Source organism: Sciurus vulgaris (assembly GCF_902686455.1).
Source record: "Sciurus vulgaris genome assembly, chromosome: X".
Lineage (NCBI taxonomy): Eukaryota > Metazoa > Chordata > Mammalia > Rodentia > Sciuridae > Sciurus > Sciurus vulgaris.
In genome coordinates, this window is record NC_136471.1 from 133,374,072 (window position 1) to 133,400,418 (window position 26,347).

General features: G+C 47.4%; 1 protein-coding gene across 3 annotated transcripts in view; it reads right to left on the reverse strand.

The window, feature by feature from the left end:
- The window catches only part of LOC306650872 (uncharacterized protein), a 380,281-nt gene that overhangs the window by 51,756 nt on the left and 302,178 nt on the right, over window positions 1–26,347 (reverse strand). For all 3 annotated transcript variants that reach the window (XM_079123297.1, XM_079123295.1, XM_079123296.1), the window contains exon 3: window positions 1,635–1,843. In XM_079123297.1, the coding sequence (XP_078979423.1) occupies window positions 1,698–1,843 (146 nt within the window). In that variant the 3' untranslated portion in view covers window positions 1,635–1,697. The remainder of the gene's footprint in view (window positions 1–1,634; window positions 1,844–26,347) is intronic.

Sequence of the window (26,347 nt, forward strand, 5' to 3'; positions counted from 1 at the left end):
GCCTGGCTCTCCTGGGTTCAAACCATCCTTCTGCACGCTTCTGGTTTGCATGGGAATCTCAGGAACGTGAGGCGTGTCACGTGTGCTGATGATCCGCGGGCGTGTGCAGCACGAGGGAAGCTCGAGGAAGATAATATTAGCTTCCCTTGATGGTGACGTTCAGTACGGTGTGCACCTGCAGCCCCCGCTGATACTCCTGGGGGGGTCCCAGGCTCCAGAGGAGCCTCCCAGATGTCTTCATGGTCTAGAACCAGGTGATCTCCGGATTTCCCCAGGCCTCGTGAAAATGGCTGGATGACCATAAAATATTACTTAGAATTGAGATGTCACCTAGCTGCTAAGATTATAGGTCGAGTCTAAGGCACATTCTGCCCGGGGAACCATTTACATCTTCAGAAATGAGTAGCCAGGAGCCATAATATTTGCAAGCTGACATATTTGTTCAGTTAATAAAGAGGAAGACTGCTGGTGGAATTGCAAATTGGTGAAGCCACTCTGGACAGCAGCGTGGAGATTCCTCAGAAAATTTGAAATGGACCCACCTTTTGACCCAGCTATCCCACTCCTCAGTTTATCCCCAAAGGACTTAAAATCAGCACACTACAGTGATGCAGCCACATGAATGTTTATAGCTGCTCAATTCACAATAGCCAGATTGTGGAACCAACCTAGGTGCCCTTCAATTGATGAATAAAGAAATTGTGGTATATATACACAATGGAATATTATTCATTCATAAAGAAGAATAAAGACATGGCATTTGCAGATAAATGGGTGGAATTGGAGAATATTATACTAAGTGAGATAAGCCAATCCTAAAAAACCAAAGGCTGAATGTTTTGTCTGATAAGTGGATGATGATACGTAATGGGGGGTGGGCAGTAAGAAAAGAAAGAAGGAATTTCAGATTGTGTAGAGGGAAATGGGGGGGACTGGGGTAGGAAAGATGGTAGAATGAGACAGACATCACTACCCTATGTACATGTATGATCACACGAATGGTGTGACTCTACATCATGCACAACCATAGAAATGAAATGTTGTACCCCATTTGTGTGCATTGAATCAAAATGCAGTCTGTAAAAATAAAAAAAAAATTAAAAATAAAGAGGTAGAGCCATGCTTTCTTAATGTCCCTGAATTGGGGACCCAGCAGAAGCAAACTACAAAACCTAAACAAAGAGAAAAGAATAGGATATATGAAAGTATTTGAGGGCAAAGCCAACCTGTAGTAGATATGGTAAAGGAGAGACCCTGGTCCTTGGCTTTAGGGGTCTCAAGGAGAGGAATGGGTCCCTTATTGACCAAATAGGTTTCAAGTAGCATGCCAGAAAATGATGCAAAGAACGGACGAACCTAGAGTGAACTTGGCACATTATAATCTCTTTATAAGGCTAAATCTCCAGAGAGCGATGGAGCACCTCCACCTGCCATTTTTGACCAAGCAGTATTTGAGGAAGCATGATCTCAAACTGAGCATGCTCAGGAGCGTGCCCACCTCTGCGTGTGATTGACAAGTCCTCCTAGCAGGACTACATGTGAGCTTCGGTCCCCTTTGCTTCTGGTCCCTCCAGACGAGTCTTCTCACAAACTCTACTTCGCTCATCCCTGAATTGCCTCATTTTGGTACTTACCAAGTAGTCGAATCAAAGAGCCATTCCAGGATGGACTCCGTAAACACTGTGCTGAGCCAGTCTCTAGAGGTTTAGGACGGCCAACGGGGCCTTCCAAGGTGTAAAGACGTGGACCGTCGGGTCTTCAATGACTGTGTTCGTTCTGGGCTCAGACTTTCTGGTGTCACCCCTCCTCTCCAGTTCTGTACCTCTGGAAATGCCTGCTCGCCCTGGGACACGGACAAACAGTCACACCTCCGAATCTCTAAGCATTTCACGTTCACACTGAGGAGCGCACCATCTCCTAGAACATCTGCCTCTCGGGGAGTCCTGGGAGGGACCCCACCACCAGCAATGGACGCGCGTGGACCCCGGCCTAGCTCCTCAGACCCCTCCTCAAGGACCGCGGGTTCGTCCAGGGGTGTTCTTGGACTATTCTTCCCAGAAAGGGAAGGGATGTCTGTGGAGGACAGAGTAGGAAATGCTCTTATGGCCTCCAATGAAGGCAGGGTCGATGGGTTGATCTGGGACTCAAAGAGGGAGCCCGTGGAGGTGTGAGGATGGGGTCCGGTGGGTCAGCGGGGTTGTTGAGAGGACCACCCGCGGGGCATGGACACGGAATGTGGGACTGGACGCATCTGGTGCCACGGTGTGAAATATGTGTTGGAAGTTGATTCGCCACTTCTCTCGCCCTCTGCGTTCTGAAAGGCCTGGATTTCCACCCGAGGCATTGGGATTTCCTTGGGGGAGACATTCAAGAACATTCAGAAGTGAGCACAGATGTAGAGATAAAGTGACCAGGGGCCAGGCGAGGGAGCCATCGTGAAAGTCCAAGGTTCCGAGCTTCACAGAGACAAGAGGACACCTTCTGAGCTATTTCAAGAAAAGGGTGGGTCAGCGAGGCGAGGGACACATTGACGCACCTGATTTCATCATTTGGTGTTTAAGACATGGAGCAAAACATGATATTGTCCCCATAGATGTATGATTTGTCCAAGAAAAGCAAGATTCATTAAAAAAATAAAACGGCAAACAAAAGACGTCATGACGTCTCACCCTGCTTGGGGAGAAGCCACCTGCAGGGCGTGTCCCCTCTGGGGTTCCCCGGGTGACTTTACAGACTCACCTCCGAGTCTCTGGCCAGCCCGTATTCAAACCCATTACTCTTTCCCTGCCCTGCGACCTGCTGACACGGAGCCGATCAGAGGCAGCCATCGATGCCATGTCCTACGCTTTTGAAGAAAGTCCTGAGCAATGTCTTTCATCCCAAGGACAATTTTCTAGAAGGGTGTTTTGTCTTTTTCTTTATCCTGGTAAAACTTGGAGGGAAAACGAGAAGATTATCTGATTGACATGGATATTCAGCCACACCGTGGGAAAAAAACCACAGAGACAACCAAGACCGTATTCCCCGGTTATTTTCCTGTATGGATTATTCGATACCAAGTGGAGGAAGAATTTCATAGTGTTCTTTAATAAACTACTTCCACCGTTCTGCCTAAGGAAGCCGAGGTATGACTCAATAGAAGGACGGAGATATCCAAAGAGAAAAAAAAAAAAATCTCTTATACATCTGATCAAATGTTGGGCAGAGATTGGTGCTCACTGACCAAGGTGACCGCCCGCCTTCTGGTGATAGGGTAATTTCCAAGTGAGGTGCATGTGGTTTTCTCTAAATGGGCATGTGTGTATGTAAGAGTGGATCTTAGTACGTATATTTATTTACAAGGGCACATAATTTGACTACTTGTCATTCGAATCAACAATTTTAAGTCTCCAGTCATTAAAAGCTCTTGTTCAGACAGCAAACGGACCTATCTACCACTCTGTTTTCCAACACTTTTATAAAATAACACTAACACCTCTGGAAAGGGGTCGGTGGGGGGAGATGAATAAATTTGATTTAATTTAAATTTTCAAGAAAAAACATGTCTAGGATATTTTATGAAGTTCTACTAGTCACACCACGCCTACCTAGAAGAAAGTCTTTTCAAAACTATCCACGACCCAATCTTTGAAGGGAAGACCTTGCAGGAGATGGACTCTGGAGAAGAGAGACTGGTCTTTCCCTTGAAGTGTTGGCCTCAGGTATATTAAGCTAAGGGATTGCTTTCCGAGCCCTGCGTTAAAGTTTCTATCAAGCCTGTGCATGCTCATGGGTGATCATGTAGGTAGAATCTGAAATTGGCATCCCATGTCTGTTATAAAACAAAAAACAGGAGTTTTGAATTGCAAATTTTGGTGCAGGGTTCTGAATCATGGGAGTGTGAAGACAAATTATTTGCAAGCGTGGATATAAAAATATGCAGAAAAGTCTAGACTTGTTCTATTTACTTTATTTTTGCTACTGCAAAAGTTTTCTTATTTTTTTTTTTTCTTCCCTTCCTTTCTTTCTCTCTTTTCTTCATCTTAAAAGAAACTGACGGAGCTGGCAGGTTCATCAAAGCAATTTACCGAGAAGGCACTTTGACAGATTGCATTAAGAATGTTGACTTGGAAAAACAAAGGGTTGCTTTGTAATGTACATAAATTATATGCTCAAAAAACAGAAAGTTCAGAGTTGTTCAATGAAGCTCCGGCAGAGCAGAGTGGAGTTTTGCCTATTTCTCGTTTTAGCACTTCAAAGGTTTTCTTCGGATCCCATGGCTGACAAAGTCTAAATAGAAAAGATAGCGCTGTGCCTGATGGCTTTCTGTTTGCATGGATTAAAATTAGGTTTCAGTCGACATGTAGTTTTTAAGCTCAACCATGAAGCAAAGACTCTGTTGAATACTCTGTGGTGTTCAAAGATGGACTAACCACTGTCCCCGGAAGTAAGAGAGGGAAACTCGCCACAGATTAGTAGTCTGCAGGGTACTCAAAGTACCTGGTTTCAAAGAAGCATTTTGGCCACCAAAAGACCTGACAAGAACAGCTTAAAGGGAAAAAGATTATTTTTATACATGGTTTCAGAGGTCTCAGTTCATGGTTGGCCAACTGCATACGTTAGGGATGAGGCAGAACATCATGGCGGAAGGGCCTGGAGGAGGAGAGCAGCTCAGGACATGGCACCAGGAAGCAGAGAGCGCTCTGCTCACCAGGGACAGGATCTAAACCCCAAAGGCAAGTGTCCAGAGACCCACCTCCTCCAGTCATTCCCTACCTGTCTACAGTTACCATTCAGTAAATCCATTCAAGTGGATTAATCCACTATTAGGTTAGAACTCTCATAACCTAGTCATTTCACCTCTGCTCATTCTTGTCTCACACATGAGCTTTTGGGGGATGCCTCAGACCAACTACAACACCAATACATGGTCAAGCACTGAGATGCAGCCCTTCCCCTAAAACCAAATTTCAGTCTCTGTGCTTCTTGACAGATGGAGATTAGACGAGATCAGCATCAGAGAGGAAAGGGAAGTCCATGAGGGTCCAACAGCGGGAACAAAGGTAATGTTTAAGGTGTGTGAAGGTGGCTGGCTCGATTCGGTATCTGGAATGCACACCACCAGAGAAAGCGACCGGGTGGGAGAGTCTGCAGGGTGAGCACTTGATTGAAGCTATGAAGTCACGGGAAGAAGATGTGGTGAGAGCCACATCGAACAAAGACTTATCCTAAAAGGGTGTGGGGTGGGAGGGGGGTGGGGTGGGCTGCAGGGAAACCCAGCTGAGACCCCATCGGACAACCAAGGGAAATGGAAAGATGGATGTGGCCTGTCGTCTAGGTATCTCGATCAAGTCGTGTGAAGCCAGGGACGAGTTTTAAACCTGACTTCCATTATTATTGGCTGGACCAAGGCTCAGGATCCAATAGCTCTTTCATAATTCATGAAAACGCAGAACTGTTACCAATAATGATGAATTAGAAGCTTCAAGGTAAGACACCAAATAAATAAATGAATACATCCACATCCACATAAATAAATCCAATGATTGGAAAACTTTTACCCAGGAAATAACACAAACTGCTGATAGAAATCAAAGACCCAAGAGGAGAATAGATGATGTTTACGGTTTGGAGGACTCGGCATTTCTAAGTTTCCCATTCTCCCCACTGTGATTAATGGGTTCAATGCTATCCCTCTCGATATTTCATCAGGATCTTTGTGGGAACGGGACAAGTTGACTTGGAAAGTGTCGATGGAGGGTCCGAGGGCCTAGATAATCGAGGCAGTTTGGAAGAAGACCCATGGTCGAGGATTTAGTTGATCACATCTGGCAAGACTTTAAATGACGCTGCCAACATGGAGACAGCAATACAGAAGAAAGCTACGGAAAACAGAATCTAGAATCTAGAAACGGCCCCATGATAAACTCAACCTACGGGTCTCTCTCGCTCTCTCTCTCTGGCCCTCTCAATATGCACAGTGGATTGGCTGTCCACAGGACCCCCATGTATACCCATATCCTCTGGTGCTCAGGCCCTTCTATAATAACATAGTAAATGGTATAATAAAATACGTGCAGGCACACAACCCGCACGCATCCTCTTGCATGTTTTAAATCATCTCCAGATGCTGTAAGCACCTCTTACAAAATAAATACCTATTACAACGTATTGCTGTATAATAAATACGCAATACAATGTACTACATTCTAATAATCACCAAATACAAAGTATTACGTTGTAACACATTGTAAATGCCGCTATGCGAATCACCTTCAAAGTGTGTTATTTAGGGAATAAGGATAAGAAAAACTCTGCGCGTGTGCCGTGTGGACACTATCTTCTTCCCCAAATACCCAGACACACGTTGGCTGGCTCTCTAGCTGTGAAACGCAGGGATAGGCAGCAGCTCTGACTCTATTTGCGCAAAGGTGCCCGAGCAATTCACTGGCGGACAGAGGACAGATGGTCAATAAAATAGGTGATGGTCACTCAGGCAGATGTCAGTATTTTAAAAATAAATCTTTACTTGTACCTCAAAGCAACTAATATGAAATGGGTCCTGGCTCATCTGTAAAATGTAGGTGGTAAAACTTACAGAAAAATATTAGACGATGTATAAGTTCAGGGTGTACAATATTTTTTAAGCACGACCTAAAACTCCTTAGCCATGAAAGAAAAGCAGTGCATAAATTGGTTTTCGTTCAAATGAAACATTTCCGTCCTGCAGTGGACAGCGTGAAGGGAACCAAAGAGGAAAGGGGCGCAGCTCAGGGGTGGAGCAGGCACGAGGCCCTGGGTTCAGTCCTCAGCAGAGGCGGAACAAAACCGAACCAGTTAAAGGAATAGTGGTAATAGTCTCAAAAGGACTGGAATCCACAGCACATAAAGAAATCCTCCAAATCAAAACCAGAAAATGCAGCTCGAGACATTTTCCAAACACTTGAATGGACACTGTGCCAGTGAGGGTTTCTGAATGGCCAATCAGCATATGAAAAGTCACTCCTGCCATCGCTGCTCAGGAAAATCCCAATTAAAGCCGGATTGACCCACCGCCCCTCCCCCGCAGCCCCGGGATGAATGAATGTGCAGAAGATTGACAGGACCAAGAATCTGCACGTCTGTGGAGCCATGGAAATCCTAAGGGACGCCGCTGATGGGGTGAATTCGCACAGTCACTGTGCAGAAGCCTGCAGCCGCTCCCAGGGAGGCCAAGGCCCACTCAACCACGCACAGTGGCCCTTCCCGAGGGTGCACCCAAGACTGAGCAGCCGGTGGGGCCGAGAGCTCATGGTGGAGGTGTTCACCGCGGCCCGAGGAACGGGTGCACGGATGAAAGCGCACCCTTTGACAGAAACATCCACAAAGTCATAATGAAACAGAACATTCGGCCTCCTCCGTCAACCGCCAGGATGAATCTCACAGGGGCCACCAACACCAACAAAGGCAGACACAGAGAGGTCATCCACAGCGGGACGGCATGCATCCCACTTCAAGGAAAGCCAAGCTCACCCGCGGTCAGCCCAGCCGTCTGCATCCCGGACACGGTTCACGTTGGGACGGGTGTGCTGTGGCCCCGGGCACGGGCAGAGACTGTCAGTGGAACACGTTTGCACTCCCAACTCCGGTCTCAGGGGAAGAGTCCGACACCCAGCTGGCCCCCTACATCTGTAGGTCCTGCCCTCGAGGGCTCCAACACCTGAGGGTCAAAAATCACAGAAGGAGACACACAGGCGATTCACAAACATATGAAACAGTGCTCAACATCTCCAGTAATCAGAGAAACGCAAATTAAAACACCTCTAAGATTTCATCTCACTCCAATTAGAGTGGCTATTATCAAGGACACAAGCAATACTAGATGTTGGCGTGGACGTGGGGAAAAAGGACGTGGGGAAAAAGGCCACTTTAAATTGCTGGTGGAGTTGCAAGTTGGTGCAGCCACTCTGGAAAGCAGTGTGGAGATTCCTCAGAAAACTTGGAATGGAACCACCATTTGACCCAGCTATCCCACTCCTTGGCCTATACCCAAAGGACTTAAAATCAGCATACTACAGTGACGCAGCCACATCCATGTTTATAGCAGCTCAATTCACAATAGCTAAACTATGGAACCAACCTAGGTGCCCTTCAACAGATGAATGGTAAAGAAACTGTGGTATATATACACAATGGAATATTACTCAGCCATAAAGAAAAATAATATTATGGCATTTTCAGATAAATGGATGGAATTGGAGAATGTCATGCTGAGCGAAATAAGCCAATTCCAAAAAACCAAAGGCCAGATGTTTTCCCTGATAAGTGGATGATGATATACAATGGGGTGGGGTCTGGGGGGTGAGAGAAGAATGGAGGACCTTACGTAGAGGGAATTGAGAGGGGGGGGGTATGAAAAATCGTGGAATGAGACAGACATCATGACCCTATGTACGTGTATGATTACACGAACGGTAAGAATCTACATCGTGCACAACCAGAGAAACAAAATTACCCCATTTTGTATAATGAATCAAAATGCAGTCTGTAAAAAAAAATACTTGAAAAAGCTATTTTTCTCCCACACTAAACATGGACAAATATTTTATACCTGTTATTCTTCCCTAAAGAATACAGAGTAACAACTATTGTGGGTTATAATAAGTCACATAGAGATGATTTAAAGTGCATTTCACATGAAGGACTTGTGAATTCCCGGATCTGGACATCCACGGGGGGGGGGGGGGTCCCAGAAAAAATCCCCCATGGATATCAAAGGGTAACTGTAGATATAAATGCAAAATTTCACTGAACTTTATAAAGATTTGCAGGGGTCATGTACGCTATGCCTTAAACAGGAAGATAAACCTGTTTATTCAAATATACCCTTAACTTTACTCCTTGCCTAGAAAACAATGTTCCATTTTGACAAAAACAAAAAGAAAGGAGAAAAAAAAATCTAATTTGGATTCAGGTATATATTTCTTTTCTTTTGCAGAATCTCATTCCCATGTACATTTTCACAATGCATTTCAGCCGCACAGTGGAGAAGAAATACGTTTTCTTCACTTTAGTAAGGGGGAGAAAAAAATCTGAAGCCATTAAGATGCATAGCAAAGATTGGAAGCATAAAAATGAAACCATCTTCATTTATAAAAATGATTGCCTTGCTCGTATTACATATGGGTATTTCAGAAGAAATGGTGTCCAATAGAATTATCTCATACCTGAGCATTTACAGTTCTCATTTCTTTTTAAATATATCTTCCAGTTATCCCTTGAGTGAAAATGGTCCTTTAGTCCTATGCACCAAATCGTTCACTGAATTTGCAAAGATGGGTAATTTTGATGGGAATAAATTCATAATAACAGTAATAACTTCTGAGCAGAGAGGCAGATACTCACTTTAATATCTGCACCTTTCTCCATCCTGGGGTCTAACGACATGTATGAAAAGCTTTGCTGGCCCAGCTCAATGCTCACGTGCTACAGTGATTGAAGCTCAACTCTTTGAAGCAGAGAAGCACCTTGTGAGAAGAAATCACATGGCTACAAAATTTCTGGGGTCCGTAGTTTGGGGCACAACATCATTTGGAATAAGCCGAGTCCACCAGGGTCTGTGGCACGGAAGCACCATCTTGGAATAGCGAAGCTAACATGACTTGACGTTTAAGGAAATGCATGGTAACGGGGTCCTTCCTGGGGCACGCACTTCAGACGAGGTGGATTTATATCAAAATTTGCATGAGGAGCAGAACCAAGATTTGATCATGCGTCCCTCTGGGTACAAAACCCATGACCTTTATCCCTGGCCCTCGAATAATGTCAGGAGTCTGCACGGTCTGGCCGTCTAGATCCATGGCTGTGGAATTGCAGGAAACTGGTTCGTTTTCACTGTTGGTGCACCTTGAATGGACCTGGACCTGGTGGTTCCTCATATAAAAAGGCCCAGGATAGCGCCGACCTCCCCGGGTTACCCTGAGAATCCGATGGCAGACAGGTGACAGGTCTGTGGTTCAAGGATCGCACACGAGAGTCTCTGTCAACTCCTGCTGCTGTAACAACTGGGTCATTGGTCAGTCACAGAGATTTATCCCTCACGGTTCTCCCAGATGAACTTTTGATGCTCAGATGGTGTCTGTGCAAATTTATTGAATTCATTATTTAAAAACCCTAAAATGAAGTCCCTCCTTGACGCATGCCCACACCCACTCTTGCATTTCTTCCCTCGGTTGGTATTTTGCACACCTGTGTTTTCTCGGCAGGACCCTGCTGGGAGACAGGGACCTACTGGGCAAAGTGTGCAGAGCCATGGGCTCCAGTTGCTCCTGGGCCAGACGAGCAGGGCTCCTGGCTTCCTGCTGCTGTGTGCACAGGCCTTATCTGCTCACCACCTCCTTTGCTTCTCCTCCAGGCTAAGCCGGGTCACCACTGGCCTTCACAGTTTGATCATTCTCCCTCATCAGCTCGCCTGTGCATCTCAGGCAGCATCCCTGCTAGTTGCCAATAGTATCCCCACTGGGACAACCAGAAATGTTTTCCTGCATTGACAAAGGTCCTGTGGTTAGCAGGGGCCTAGGTTCCCTGAGAAAGAATCGCTGCTTTAGAGAAAGGCATCCTCAGGGTTAGAAGGGTCTATTTCCATCATGGCGACAGAGGAGTGGACAGGTTCTGCCTGAAGCTGACTTGGGGTCACAGAAGTGATCCTTGTTCCTTTGCCTCCGACTGTTCTCCTGGTCATGCAGAATGATTCCACTCAGTTCTTACCTGTTCAAAGATGCCTCTGCAGGCCACTCTATCCAAGATAGCCCCTTGTCACATGTTACCACTTACCCTCCCACTCTGCTTTACTGTGGTACCCTTCACCACTGAAGCCATTGCTTGTCCATCTATCCATCCTTCCATCCACTCATCCATCCACCAATTCATGCATCCATCCATCCTTCCATCCACCCGTCCATCCGCCCATTCATCCATCCACCCATTCATCCATCCATCCATTCATCTGTCCATCCATCCATCTATTCATCCATCCACCCATCCATTCATCTACCCATCCATCCACCCACCCATCCATCCATCCATCCACCCATCCATCCACCAATTCATGCATCCATCCATCCTTCCATCCACCCGTCCATCCGCCCATTCATCCATCCACCCATTCATCCATCCATCCATTCATCTGTCCATCCATCCATCTATTCATCCATCCACCCATCCATCCATCTACCCATCCATCCATCCATCCATCCATCCATCCATCCATCCATCCACCAATTCATGCATCTATCCATCCTTCCATCCACCCATCCATCCACCCATTCATCTGTCCATCCATCCATCCATCCATCCATCCATCCATCCATCCATTCACCCATCCACCCTCCATCCACCCATCCATCCATCCATCCACCCATCCATCCATCCATCCATTCATCCATCCATCCACCCACCCATCCATCCATCCATTCATCCATCCATCCATTCACCCATCCACCCACCCACCCATCCATCCATCCATCCATCCATCCATCCATCCATCCACCCACCCATCCATCCATCCATTCATCCATCCATCCATTCACCCATCCATCCACCCACCCATCCATCCATCCATCCATCCATCCATCCATCCATCCATCCACTCATTCATCCATTCATGTATTTATATTTAAGACAGAGTCTGACTTTGTGGCCCAAGCTGGCCTCTAACTTGCAATCCTCCTGCCTCAGCCTCCCAAGTAGCTGATACTAAGGAGTGTGCAGCTGGCTCTTTTCCTTCCTTCCTAGTAAGTAGGTTCCCTCAGGAGAGGGACTTTGTTCAATTTACCCTGGTATATCTTGGATGCGCTCTCCATACATAGTACCTGGGGAAATAATTGGAGTGAAAAAAAAAATTTGGTTACTGGTCATTTTGAAGGGGAAAAAAAAAAAAACCTCCCTTAGAATCCAAACAACATTTTGATCTATTCATAATAATAGACCAAGAAAATGGAAGCCAGAGACAATAATCCAACAGAACTAGATGTGTGTGTGTGTGTGTGTTTCTATTTCTTAATACAACCAATACAGGTTATTTCAGGCTGCCATGCTTTAAATCTTTCATGAGTTCCACCAGTGCTTCCGTTCACAGAATGTCCTTAAATGTTACATCCATTAATTTCTTGAACCCCTGGGGAGATCTGAAATAGCGGTTAAGATCTCTGTGTAAAACTTTTCTATTAGTGTGCCCTATGTGAAGTTGGAGAGCTGTGCAGAACTCCTGGGGTTCTGGGGGCCCTTGGTTGGATGCTGCACTGCACCCACCGTGGATTCATTCCATCCGAATTGCTATTGGACTCCTCAGTTTGTTCAAGCACCCAGGTGCCCTGGTGTCAGCAGGCTATGCATTAACCCAATGGCGGAGTCATACATTCAAATGGCTAATCTAAGGGACAGCAAGCGGGAGGGTGCAGGTTCACAAAGGTAGGGGGTTGATGGGATGTGGACCAAGCTCCTGGCGCCATATTGGCTTTGCAAAGGCTTGACTTTGGCTTTGAGGCCAGCTTTGAACGGGAAGGGCTCTCAGACTTCTGTCTCCAATCAGCCTCTCTCAGTGTTGCACGACATGATCTGAATGTTGGTGTCCCCCAAACCCCTAGGATGAACCCCCTGTGTGAGGCTTTGGGGAAGTGGGGAAGCATCAGGCTCTGCCTTGGGAGTGGATTAGCACCTCTGTGACAGACTCAGAAGCCTTCCCGTCTCTTCCGCAGCAGGAAGGTGGCATCCTGGAAGCAGACCCCGCCACGGGACCTTCATCTTGGAATTCCCAGTCCCTGTAACCGTGAGGAATGCATTCTGCTGCCTTTGATCTCCCGGTCTAAGGCATTTTGTTACAGCGGCAGGAAGGGATCAAGATGCAGTGCACAGAACAGACGGGCGTGGGACAGCATGCGGGACCGCACAGGGAGCACCTTCAGTGACCAAGCGAGGGAAGACGAGAAGGCTGGGGTGGTATCCAGGGCCGGAGCGAGGGTGCCTCTCTGAAGTAGGGAATTCCTGAGCCTCCGGGGGGTTGGAGACAGTCTGGAACAGCGGGTGCTAACGGCATCTCTCCTCAGTGCAGCCGACGGCCATGCCTCCCTGTCACTTCACACCACAGAGGAGACACCAACCCAGCGGGTGCTCGTTGGACTCCTCTAAGTATGAAAGGAGGCGGCGCAGAGGATCTCTCCGACATTCTGGAATTTGTGGGGGAAAGCTGAGCCTCTACCATATTTTCTATCATGGTTACAGATTTCCATGTTGGGACCAGACAGCTGGATATTCCAGGACCCCCGACACCTCTGCTTCCCAATGTGCACAAAGAAATTCCTTCGTTGCGGCTTGCAATTCGGAAAGCTTGGGATTTTCACAGCCTCCTTTATATCCATCCAAGGGTAAAATTTACTCCCAACGTGCAAGACAACACCTCCGTGACCAAGCCATAAACTGCTCCGTTGCCTGGAACAGATTTGAGGGATCAGGTTGTATTATCGGAGACTCGAATGTGTTTTTCCCCTTAAAACATAAGACCCTGACCTCATACCGGCTACTTTATAGAGTGCTAAGTTTTACTGGAATAACGAGTGCCTTCCATGACGTTTCCTGAATGCTTGACCGACTTTCATGATTTCCTTTCTCTTATGGTAACATTAGTCATGGTAGCTTGGTAGCCAGCACAGCGCTGAAATCAGTAAAGCCAACTCGGCGGCACGGCGGGCATTGGGCTAGATTGTTTCCAGCCATGAGAATAAGAGAGATCTTGCAGAAAAGACAGTGAATCAAGGTTCAACGTAGACATTGTCCCCCTCCCTCAACTGGCAGAAAAAAGAAAAAACCTGATTCTCTTGGAAGAATTTTCTATAGACAATTTTGGAGGAACAAAAGAATCAAAATATTTTTTGGAGGAAAAAAAACCAACAACAACAGGTGGACAGACACATCCACTCACAGGTCCAAGCGTGACGTTGACTCGCACTCGATGGGCTTAGAATTCCAAAGCTGCCCCACAGGGCACAGAAGTCCACAACCCTGTCAATCACCCCTGTCGCTTTTTCAATCCGTACTCTTCCTGGACGTGAGTGCCAGGTATGGTCCAAAGTTACTTTTGGTTAAAACGGCAGTATAAAATTTGCAGATGGACGTGAGGAAAGTGAGGCCACAGAGACATACTGATGCACCTAAGGACAGGTAAATAGTTAACCCATAAACCTGTGTTGTTATGAATCACTTGGGTCTTCGGACCTCTAGTTTGACTATTTGCCTAAAACTACTTATTTCTTTCTTTCTTTCTTTTTTTTTTTTTGGTACCAGGGCTTGAACCTAGGGGTGGTTAACCACTGAACCACACCCCCAGCCCTTTTTACATTTTATTTAGAGACAGGGTCTCACTAAGTTGCTTACAGATTTCCTAAATTGCTGAGGCTAGCCTCCAATGAGCAATCCTCCAGCCTCAGCCTCCCCAGCCTCTGGGATTACAGGCATGCACCACCGTACCCAGCTTAAAAACTACCTATTGTAATGTTAGACTTGTGTGTTTATGAAGCTTTGCAGTTTGCAGATCTATGGTCCTCCAGCTCTGGTTGGATTACTCCTGCGCCCAACAGCCTAGGCAGACGCAAATGATGTTATGCACTGAAATGTTTCCCCTGAAGACTGGTAATGTGAAGCCCTGGTCCCCTGAGACTGCGATTGCAGACGGACCTCTGAGGAAGTCCTAGGGCGAAATGAAGTCAAAGCGCAGGGCCGACCTAATCTGAGGGACCTGGCGTCCCTGTAAGAGAGGAAGAGCCGCTGGGTCTGTCTCCCCGCCTTCTGAGGATCCTGTGAGTAGGTGGCCACCTGCAGGCCAGGCAGAGAGTCCTCCTTGGAAAGAGAACCCCGTCCCACCTCCATCTTAACGGCTCCTGTCCCTAGAACAGCGAGCACAGGGATTTCTGTTGACAATCAGTGTGCGGCATTTTGCTACGACAGCCTCGTCAGACCAACACCAACACAAGAGTACAGTTTCCACGTTGTCGATCCATTTTCTTTCTCCTCTGTGAAGACCAGACCTTCATGTGTATACACACTTATCCGTGTTATCAGTTGTGGTGGATAAATAATGACCCCTTGTGATGGTCCGCCTTCCGTGACTGTAAGGGAGTAACTGAGGTAATTCAGCTGAAGGGAGGAAAGGTTCATTTTGCTCAGTTCCTTGGAAGTTCCATAAAATGACCGGTTTGCTGAGTTGTCTGGGGGCTTATAGAGGCTGCCCATCAGGGCAGAAAGGCCAGCAGGAGGGAACTGTTGTCCAGGGAGTGAAGGAAGGAGGGGAAGCGACCAGCAGGGTCCCTTCAAGGCACACCCCATGAGCTGCAGACGCCCACCAGTCCCAGCTCCGGAAAGCTCCACTCCCTGCCGACAGCACCAGGGGCTGGAGACCAGCCTCAACACCTGGATCTGGGGGGATGCCTGCCCAAACCACAGCACCCTTTCAGTGTCCAGGTCAGCAAAGCCTTTCTCCTGGAGCCTACGAAGACGAGGGACTCTGCAGGTTGAAGACCTGGAGAGGGGACGGTCATGCTGGATCATCCCGGGACAGCGGTCAGAATCACCAACGGAGGTGCTGGGGGTTCAGGGTCAGAGAAGGAGGCAGGGCGACAGAGGTGGAGGAAGAGGCCACAGGTCAAGCGTCAGAACCAGGAGAATGACCCCTCCCCCGGGATCCCAGTCTCACCAAGGTACCTGTGTTAGCTCAGTGACACTCACTCTCACTTCCCGGGAAATATAAAACAGCAGATTTGCTCACTGACGGGACTGCAAATCGGTGCAGCCACTCTGGAAAGCACGGTGGAGATTCCTCAGAAAACTGGGAATGGACCCACCATCTGACCCAGCTATCCCACTCCTCGGTTTATACCCAAAGGACTTAAAATCAGCACACTACAGTGACGCAGCCACATCCATGTTTATAGCAGCTCAATTCACAATAGCTAAACTATGGAACCAACCTAGGTGCCCTTCAACAGGTGAATGGATAAAGAAAATGTGATGTATGCATATGACAGAATATTACTCAGCCATAACAAAGAATGCATTGTGGCATTTGCAGGTAAAGGGATGGAGCTGAATAATATCATGCTAAGAGAAATAAGCCAAACCCCCCAAACCAAAGACTGAGTGTTGTCTCTGACAATGTGGATGCTAACACGCAATAAGGGGACATGGGTTTAAGCAACTCAGTGTGTGATAGTTAAAAGGAAACAGTAGGAAACCAACTAATGCACGCTTCTGAAAGGGAGCCCAGCCCTCATGCTTTCCCTCTGGAAAGTGCCCCCAAAGCTCAGCAGGGGAGGCTTGGTCTCCAGTGCAGCAAGGGGCAGGGGCCGGGGGTCGGCGCCCGGATCATGAGGGCTCTGGCCTCATTAGGGGTCAGCCATACGGAATGTGAGCCAGCTGGGGACTCTCCATTCTACCTACCCAGAAGCCTTTGCAGAGAGACATGCCAAGTACAGGACTTGACAGACGAGCTTTCTGAAGGAGAAGTTCCCTGCAGAGCCCTGTTTGCATCTCCGGGTGTGGAGCAAGAAGCCACCACTGTACAACTGTTTATTTCTCAAGGACCAAAGACCCGTCGGGCGATTCTATGTCGATGTTCAAAACCTCCGCTGAGTCTCATTTGTGTCTGTGATGTGCCAGCAATGGGATGCTTCAATTTCAAGTGCTTTCAGTTTCAAATGCTTGAGATAACACTAGTGGTATTTATTAATGACATTCTGTCATTTATAATGATATTTATCTTTTGGTACCCAGGGATTGGACCCAGGGGTGCTTAACCACTGAGCTACATTCCCCGTCCTTAGGGTCTCACTAAGTTGCTGAGGCTGGCTTTGAACTTGTGAGCCTCCTGCCTCAGCCTCCCAAGCTGCTAGGATTACAGGCCTGTGCCATTGCGCCTGATTTATTAGTGATATTAATCGACGACATTTGGTTTGTCTAGAAGAGTCACTGATTTCTCAAGGAGGCACACTGCTTTATCACTGAGACTGTTCCATATCCCATGAGGGCGTCACAAACTCATGCTTCCTTTACCAAAGTTTATAAATGCATTTTAAAATATTTAGAAACTACTTACTTGAAAGTGCACCTTATTCATTTTAAAAATGCAATAGAAGCAAGTTGGTATTTTTAGAACAGTGATTTTTTTTTTTCATTGTAATCCTAAAAATGTCCCATATTTTGTTATAACTATGTTTATTTATAAACGTAAGTATTTTCAATTTTTACTTTTACTGAGACTTCTCATAAAAATTTTCATTTGTTCTAATGAGTTGCACATGACAGCAGAAGGCATGGCTGCATTTTGACAGATCAGACATAAATGGAGGGTCGTCTCTCATGTTTCTGACTGTCCACGTTGTAGGATCACATGGTCATGCAGCCACACATGCACATGAGTCAGCATGTCTGGTCACTCTACTGTCCTTCCTGCCCCACACCCTTCCCTCCCTTCCCTCCCTCTACCTAATCTAAAGTTCTTCCCTAGCCCCCACTTATTGTGAATTAGCATCCGCAGATCAGAGAGAACCTTCCATCCTTGGCTTTTTTGCTCATTAAAGATGTAAGCAATCGGTTCCTCCTAAAACAGACCGACTAAAACAGAACGATAAGGAAAGGACATCGAAATCTGCACGTCTGACAGCATCCCCAGGAGATTCTTGTGCGTGCAGGTTTGAAAGGACAGGAGGACCTGTTCTCTGAAGGAAGGGCTGATTGGCAGAGGGAAAGGTGCCTTCTGCACATGGCTCCATGGAATCCCCAGGCCACACTGGGCACCTCCCACTGGGTGCACACTCCTCATGCTGCACACGTGCCCCATTCCTGGGCACGCTTGGCCTGTACGGACGTGCACACGGGAGTGAGGAGCACAGTTGGTCAGTGGTGCCCAGAACCCCCCCCCCCCCGGGCACACAAGACAGCGCTGGTATTTCTGATCCCCTTCTTCTCCCCCGCCCTCGTTTTTGCTCTCTGCCAATCTTTCTGAGGAGTCAGCTTGGTTGGCTGCAGCATCCAGCTATTCAGAGGGTATCGAGGGCCCTGTAATGAAGGTGTGAGACTGGAGGCCACCGTCAGTGGACTCTAAGGAGGGGAAGCTGTCCTAAGGGAGCTGAGCGTGCCCAATCCAGTTGAAAGGCGTTAAAAGCAGAGCTGATAACTTGGAAAGGTTGAGGAGGAGAAGAAACGCTGCCTCAGGAAAGGAGCTTCGGCCTGGGTGGCGAGCTCCTGCCTGCCCTTCCTGGGGTCGCCCTGTGAATTTCAGGGTAGCCTCTCCATCCCTCTCTATTGATAGATGGATAGACGTACATACAGACAAACGGAAAGATTGCTGACAGAGAGAGAGAGATGGAGGATGGCTAGGTAATAGGTAGGTGATAGGTCCATGACTGCGTAGATCACAGACGGTAGGTAGATACATGGATGAGACAGAAAGGTAGGAGACAGATACAGGACACAGATGATAGGTAGATAGAAAGACGGATAAAGGATACACAGATACCTAGCTCATGGAAAGACAGGTCGGTAGGTAGATGGACACATGGATGAGATAGAAAGATAGTTAATAGATCCAGATGGGTGGATGATGAATGATAGGTAGATAGACGATAGATACATAAATGATAGATGTGTAGATAATAGGTGATAAATAGGTGATAGATAACAGGTAGATAGATAATCCAGACTTTTCTATAGCTCTAGATAGAAAAATAAAGATGAAAGGAAAGAAAGAAGGAAGGAAGAAAGGAAGGAAAGAAGAAAGAAAGAAAGGAAGGAAAGAAGGAGGGACACATACATAGATGAAAGATAAATGGATAGGTAGCTAGATCTCTCTCTCTCTCTCTCTCTCTCTCTCTCTCAACATACTTATACTTTATACATGTGATACACATAAGTATGTACAAGATAGGGGAGGAACATTTTATTTGGGGCTCATGGTTTCAGAGGTTCAGTCCATGGTGGGGCAAATCCATGGCTCTGGCCCAAGGTGAGGCAGAACAAAATGGCGGAAGGGCCTGGAGGAGGAGAGCAGCTCAGGACGTGGCACCAGGAAGCAGAGAGAGCTCTGCTCACCAGGGACAAGATATATACCCCATGGAGTCAGGGACAGGATATAGCTCCCAAGGGATGTCCCCAGTGACCCAGCTCCTTCAGCCACACCCCCAACCTGCCTATAGTCACCACCAGTTAATCCATATTGGTGGATTAATCCATTGATTAGGTTACACTCATCATCCAATCATTTCTCCTCTGAATCTTTCTGCATTGTTTCACACATGAGCTTCTGGGGGACACTTCATAACTAAACCATAAACCCACCATGAATTGGCAATGTCATAAGTAGGACGGGCAGTGAGTACCCCAACCTACTGGACATCCCAGCTGAGCTGTTAATTCCCATGGTGAGCAGGTAGCCAACAGCTCCCAGCTGATGCCTAGCATTGCCGGTGAGTGCACACCAGCCTTGTAAAAGAGCCACATGAAAAATCCCACGCATGGTTTCTCCTGGATGAGGACGACTCCTGAACCATCGTACAGTGTCACAGTTGTAAGTACAGCACGGTACGGCAAGGCCCACACCTCACCCGCAGCTCCGTCTGCCTCTCCATCTCTTTCTCCACCTCCACCTCTATCTACGGGGCTCTCCTCTGCCCCCGTCCTGCCTACCCAAATGCCCAGCAAATCATTTGCACGGATGCCTCGTTGAAATCCCTCTCTGGATGTGACTGCAGCTGGTCACGTCTTACGCCATTTCCTTTTGGCTTTGATTCACAGAAAGAAAATGTGGCTGTCTCCTCAGGACCTTTTCTTACAAAGCTGGTCCACGTGCAATTGACTGTTTGGGTACTGTGCAAAGTGTGTGATCCTAAAAAAGAAGATAAGCTGGTACTGAGGATGGTCTTCAAGAGATACCAGAAAAAAAAAACAAAGAAGTTAAAGGAGATGTCAAACCACTGACTTATGAATCAAGAAGACTTTGAATAATGTGCAGGTGTTGGAGCTGAGAAACTTCAAACCTTATAAGCAAAGACTATTATTTCATGGTCAGAAGTACTGTGCCTCTAAGGCCTAAAGACATATTTGGGCTGATTCAGCAACTAATAACAGAGCACAGTGAAAATAATCTAGGTGTTGTGAGGTCTGTTCCAACATTTCTACTCCGAGGCAGTTCTTCCAGGACTTTATCAACTATTTGCTGTCTGCGTATCAGTGCTGTGGAAAGTGAGGTCAGGAGGGTGAAATCTGAGGCTCAGGCATTTAAACTGGGCTATAATCTAGCTAAGAGGCACCTGGAGCCAGCCTGTTTTCTTCTTTCCCAGCCCACCTGCATCGGCAAAACACGATTCTCCCAAGACTGGGAATATATAATATGTCATCTTAGCAGCACAAAGTAATGAGGGGACAATAAAAACACAGCACTTGAATCAAGTCTGCAGGAGACAGAACGCTTTCCAACACGGACAGTGCCTCTTGGACCCATGCTCCAAATTTCTACCTCATCCTGCAGCAATCTCTCTCTTGCTCTTGCCCGAGATTGCTTCCCACCATCCTCCCTACCCTCTTGTGTCCTGGGAGTTACTGTATTACATTTTTGCACATGTCTTTCTCTGCTCACATGCACTCATTTCTCCTTAGTGTACACCTAGGAGTTGAACTGCAATGTCAACGTCAATTCAGAGAAAAAAGGGGAAAAGCTTGGATGTGGCATGCTCCTAGAATGGAGTAGATGAATACTGGCAACAACCAGCCTGCCCAGGGCAGATGGGCAATAACAGCTGCCTCTCTGAAGCATCCCACTGAGAAGAAGTTGAAGATCCCTTCAGGAGGAGATGAGACTGATGAGACAGGGACCCCAGCTGGTGAAATTTCATGGCACACAAATTAGTCAGCCTGGCTAGGGTGACTGTTCCTTTTTCATTTCTCCCTGTTCTTCATGATTTTAAATAAGGCCTGATTAGCATTTGGACCCCAGAGTTGCTTTATTTTCTTCAAAGAGGTAACAAAACACAATCTTTAAATCTGGTTTTGATAAGTTCAGTGTCACAGATCAAAAGAAAACTATATGGGAGACTTTTGACTTCACTTCAATGGCGGCCCTAACAGCCAGGACAGCTGTTGTGGGCTTCCGCTCCATCCGCCGGCCATGGGCACCAGCTCTGTGCGTTTGCCAGTGTTTACATCAAGGGTGGAAAATCCTGCAGACCTGACCTTCATAGCCATAACCATGTACTTGTTTGTTGATCTTTCTCTAAAGTAATGCATGGAATTTGCCAACCTTCTTTCAATCTTATACAACAATACACAATATATTCCTCTGACCTCAAAGAGGACACCCCCCTTCTCCGCGGGCCGCTGTGCAAATTTACGAATGCTTTCTGCGCTATGAAGCTCCCTGTCATCTTTCTGCTTTCCTTCATATAGTTTCTTAGGAAACATATATATATATATATATATTTGCATATTATACATATAATAGATATTTATTTACTAATAAATATATACATGTGTACTGACATTTTTTTTCAGGTAACTACAATTCCAAATGCAAATGTAAGAAATGACGCAGAGAGAGCCCACATATCCTCACCCGGTTTCCCGCAAGACTAACATTCGGACGGAACGGTCACAACCAGGAAACTGAGGCCAACCAGCCTTATTTATAGTCCCCCAGTTACACAAGGCCCTCTCTGTGTGTTTGTCTATAAATTTGTGTCTATTTCAGTGGGATCTTATTGCACACACAATCCTTCCTCCCTACAATTTTTATTTGAGTTCACTTCGATGCACGTCTCTCAAAATCCACCATTTTCGATTTCAGTTTCCCAAACTCACCATTTTGATGTAAGTCTCTAAGATTTCCCTGCGGCAAAGTTTGCCCAGACTCTCAGGGAGCGTGATGACCATTGGCACCTGGCATGGAGTCCTTTGAAGAGGGGAGGGGTATTTTTAGACTCTGACCTTCCTTCAGAGAACCAGCCATCACACCTTGTGGAGAAAGCTGAGAAGGTTCAGCCTCCTCGGGAGGTGCACTCAGGACTCTCCATGAGGAGTCATCCCACCTACCAGTTCCCAGCATTTCTGATTGCGATCCTCAGCTCTCGGATGTCAAGTGATGTCATAGTCCAGTTTTGGACTTCGAAATTACAAAAAAAAAAAAAAAAAAAAAAAAAAAAAATCCAAGGCAAAGGTAGATAAATCTGTTGCTAACTGTGGGCAGACGCTATTCAGAACGCAGGGGAGGAGAGGCCTCAACTAGGTGACTTTATTTTATTTCCAAGTTCAAAATCAGGCAGCTTCCTGTTACTCTAACAAACGGCCTGAGGTAAGTAACTTATAAAGACCAAATGTTTATTTTGGTTCACAGACCAGCAATAATAGGTGTTGGCATGGATGTGGGGAAAAAGGTACACTCACACATTGCTGGTGGAGTTGTAAATTGGTGCAGCCACTCTGGAAAACAGTGTGGAGATTCCTCAGAAAACTTGGAATGGAACCACCATTTGACCCAGCTATCCCACTCCTGGGTTTATACGCAAAGGACTTAAAATCAGCACACTACAGTGACACAGCCACATCAGTGTTTATAGCAGCTCAATTCAAAATAGCTAGATTGTGGAACCAACTTAGATGCCCTTCAATTGATGAATGGATAAAGAAACTGTGGTATATATACACAATGGAATATTACTCAGCCATAAAGAAGGATAAAATCACGGCATTTGCTGGTAAATGGATGAAGTTGGAAAATATCATGTTAAGTGAAATTGGCCAAGCCCAAAAAAACCAAAGGCCGAATGCTTTCTCTGATAAGTGGGTGACAATATATAATGACAGGGGATGACGGGGTGGCGGGGGGTAGAGAAGAATGAAGAAACTTTGGATGGTGTAGAGGAAAATGGGGTGGGAGGGGTGGGGGAAGGAAAGATAGTGGACTGAGACAGACATCATCACCCTATATATATGTATGATTACAAGAAATGGTGTGAATCTACATTGTGCACAACCATAGAAACAAAAAGTCGTACCCCAAATGTGTACAAGGAATCAACATGCAGCCTGTAAAAATAAAAAATTAATGAAGAAAATGTTTAAAAAGAAAAAAAAGAAAAAAAAAAGAACACAGTCCCTCCCGGGGCCTGTACAGAACTCGCAGCTCAGACGTCCTGAGTCTCAGCCTTAAGCCTGGGAAAGATTATTCTAGATTTCCTCTCTTCCTGCAATCGAAGGAGAAGGATAAAGGGCCTGGGTTCTTCATCCTGAAGTGGGGCCGAGGCTCTGGCTTCCGATAAAAACCCGACCTCACTCCCAGGTGAACTGCGAGTGTCAGGTCGGGGGCAGGAAGGCCCAGCTGTCACCCTGGACGGCTCCGTCCAGTGGGAAAGACGTTCTCACGTTGCCCTGGTGCGCGGCTTGCGGGAGCCGGCTGATCAAAACACACGGAGGCTGTAACCGGAGAACGTCCACAGCCGCCAGCCTCTCTGTGTTTGGGATCCAAGGTGGCAGCCCGCCGCCGCCAACACGCCTCTGTGTCTCTGATAAGGTTCTCCGTTTCCGGCCCCGCCAGCCCAGGCCCGCGTTATCAGGAGACCTGAGGAACTTGGCCACGTCCTCCGGTGTCCGCTGGGCATGGACCCGGATTAGCTTTGCCTCTGCATCCGGATTCCCTTTCAGCTCAGTCCACACCAGCAGCTGCCTCGGTGCACACGCTTCTGACCTTGCAGGTCCGGTTTGACCGGCTCCCATCTCCGGTTGAATCAAGATACACATTTTTGCAGCCGGTGAGTGGCTGAGCGGGAGCAGAGAGCTTGCACTCAAGAGCCGGGGCCGACTGCATGTCTGACTCCCCAGAATAATACTGGCTTCCGGGGCCGCCCCCTAATTTAGGTCACGTCCAGGAAAGAGCCTTCTGAACGCAAAGATGTGGCTCTTAAAACCTTCTCAAGAGAGACTGGGCTGTGGATCTCTGATCTCCATAGAAATGCAGAGCGGGTGCTTCGGAGTCGCCTGGGATTCTATTCTGGCAAAATGCCAAGTACCTGCCCGCTTAGAGAGGCCTCCCTTAGGGCCATAGCCGGGGTGCGGGTGGGCAGGAGGTGGTTTCGCAAGAAATACAAAGGGGGAGGGATCTTTTAAGGATAACTGGTGACGTGGCTTTAAAAGGTTCAAGGAAAGAAGAGAAGTCTGTTTGCTGAGCTGAACTAAGTCCCTCTTCGGCCTTGACACAGGTGGATTGTCCCCTGCAGGGGCAGATGGTCCCCCAGGTGGACGCAGTCCCTGGTGTAAACACGGGTTGCCTGCCTGAGGTTAGAGCGAAGGAGGGCAGGTCCTGGGCAGGTCAGTTTTCTGCAAGTGAGTCCCGTGCTTGGACCAGGGCCACCTGGGGACCAGCAACGCCTGTTCCCCCCGCAATCCTGGCTCACAAGCTTTTCCGGGACACCAATCTCAGGACTAACCGGGTCCCATTCGGGGTCCTTTGACTCCCTCCCAGCCTCGGGCAGCCCTGGGCTGACAGGCCAAACCACACGTGCTTCCCCTGAGGGCAAGGCTGTCCGGCCATCTGGCCATCGAGAGTTACCCTCTCAAAGCCGGCGACAGCTGGGCCGTCCAGGCTAAAGGAATCTGCGTGGGTGCTTTCGATCCCTCCGCTTGGGGGGTTTGTGACACACGCAATTTCCCTTTATTTTTCTCAGCTGACGTGCCGAAGGGTGTCTTGGCCTGTGTTTGTTTGGCTCAGATCTTTCGTTTAAGAGCTTGGTTCACCCCTGGTGTGTGGCTTGGGAAACATTTTCTGTGACGTTCTAGATATTAAATGGTTTAGGATTTCCAAGACACAGGGTCTCTGCTGTGGCCATTCCCCGGCCCCTCTGAAAACAGGTGGCGACCCTGTGGACAGCTGTGTGCCGGCCCCTGTTATAGAAGCTCGCTTGGTGCTGATCTCGGGCGTGAGCGGAGGATGTGGCAAGCCTTGAACAGGGGCCAACTCTTCTGCCGACCAAATCTGACCACCTGACCCAGGGAAGTGTCCAGCGGAAGCCACACGCCTGAGCAAAAGTGAGCTCCACCAACGCGTCTTCGAGACTCCCGCGGAAGGGAAGCGTCCAGTCACCTCACAATGCACACGCAAGTCCATTTTCTGGAAAGCAAACCAGCCAATGCCAGTGACCCACTGTGACATTGCTTTGGTCTTAATATCAATGGAATCACGTAGTGGAGATGCTTTTTAATACCTGGCTGCTTCTGCTTGGCATCTCCGCTCTCTTTGGACGTATCGAGAGCTTCTTCATTTTTATTCCTACCAGACCAGGGACGGGGCCACGACTTTGAGACCATCCTAGAAAGTTTTCAGTGGGAGTCAACAAGCTCCTCCCAGTGACGGGGTCATATAATCAGACTCACAGCCTGGACAGATGAGCAGAGGCGCTGACCAGTGCTGGGGTGCAGGGAAAAGGCTTAGGGGCCACCATGGTTGGCTCTGAAGGAACGTGAGGGGTCACAGGTTGGCTGCACTCGGAAACAATCAGAACTTCCTCTACGGAGACCGTGATGCTCTGCTCAACAGGAGCAGAATATTCAACCCTCAACTCTGCCTAGAGAAGAATCCCATCTAGTTACACGAAATATGTATTTTAAAAAAAATAACTTTCTTGGGTTAAGAGTGGTTTTCCATTGAGTACATGTACTGCGGTTCTTTATCCTTTCATCTGTTGAAGGGCATCTAGCTTGGGTCCATATTTTAGCTATTGTGAATTGAGCTGCTATAAACATGGATGTGGCTGTGTCACTGTAGTGTGTTGATTTTAAGTCCTTTGGGTGTAAACCAAGGAGTGGGATAGCTGGGTCAAAAGGTGGTTCCATTCTAAGTTTTCTGAGAAATCTCCATATTGCTTTCCAGAGTGACTGCACGATGGAATATTATTCAGTCATAAAGAAGAATAATATTATGGCATTTGCAGATAAATGGATGGAGTTGGAGACTATCATGCTAAGGGAAATAAGCCAATCCCAAAAAACCAAAGGCTGAATGTTTTCCTTGATAAATGGATGATGATACATAATGGGGGTGGGAGGGTGGGGGTGAGAGCAGAATGGAGGAACTTTAGATTAAAAAAAAAGGAGAGTGGTTTTATATAAAGAGTCAAATGGTCACAAGAGAAGGAAGCGTCCCTGGAGTCCACATCCTGCGGTCACCTCCCATCCCCGCCCGCCCACCACCCAGGGTTGCCGCCGGGAATTCCACGCGGTTCTAGGAGCGTGGCGTGGGCCTCCGTGGATGGCCGGGGGTCATTTGTTGGTCTGTTGCGGCATTCATCCCCTCCGGATGTCCCCG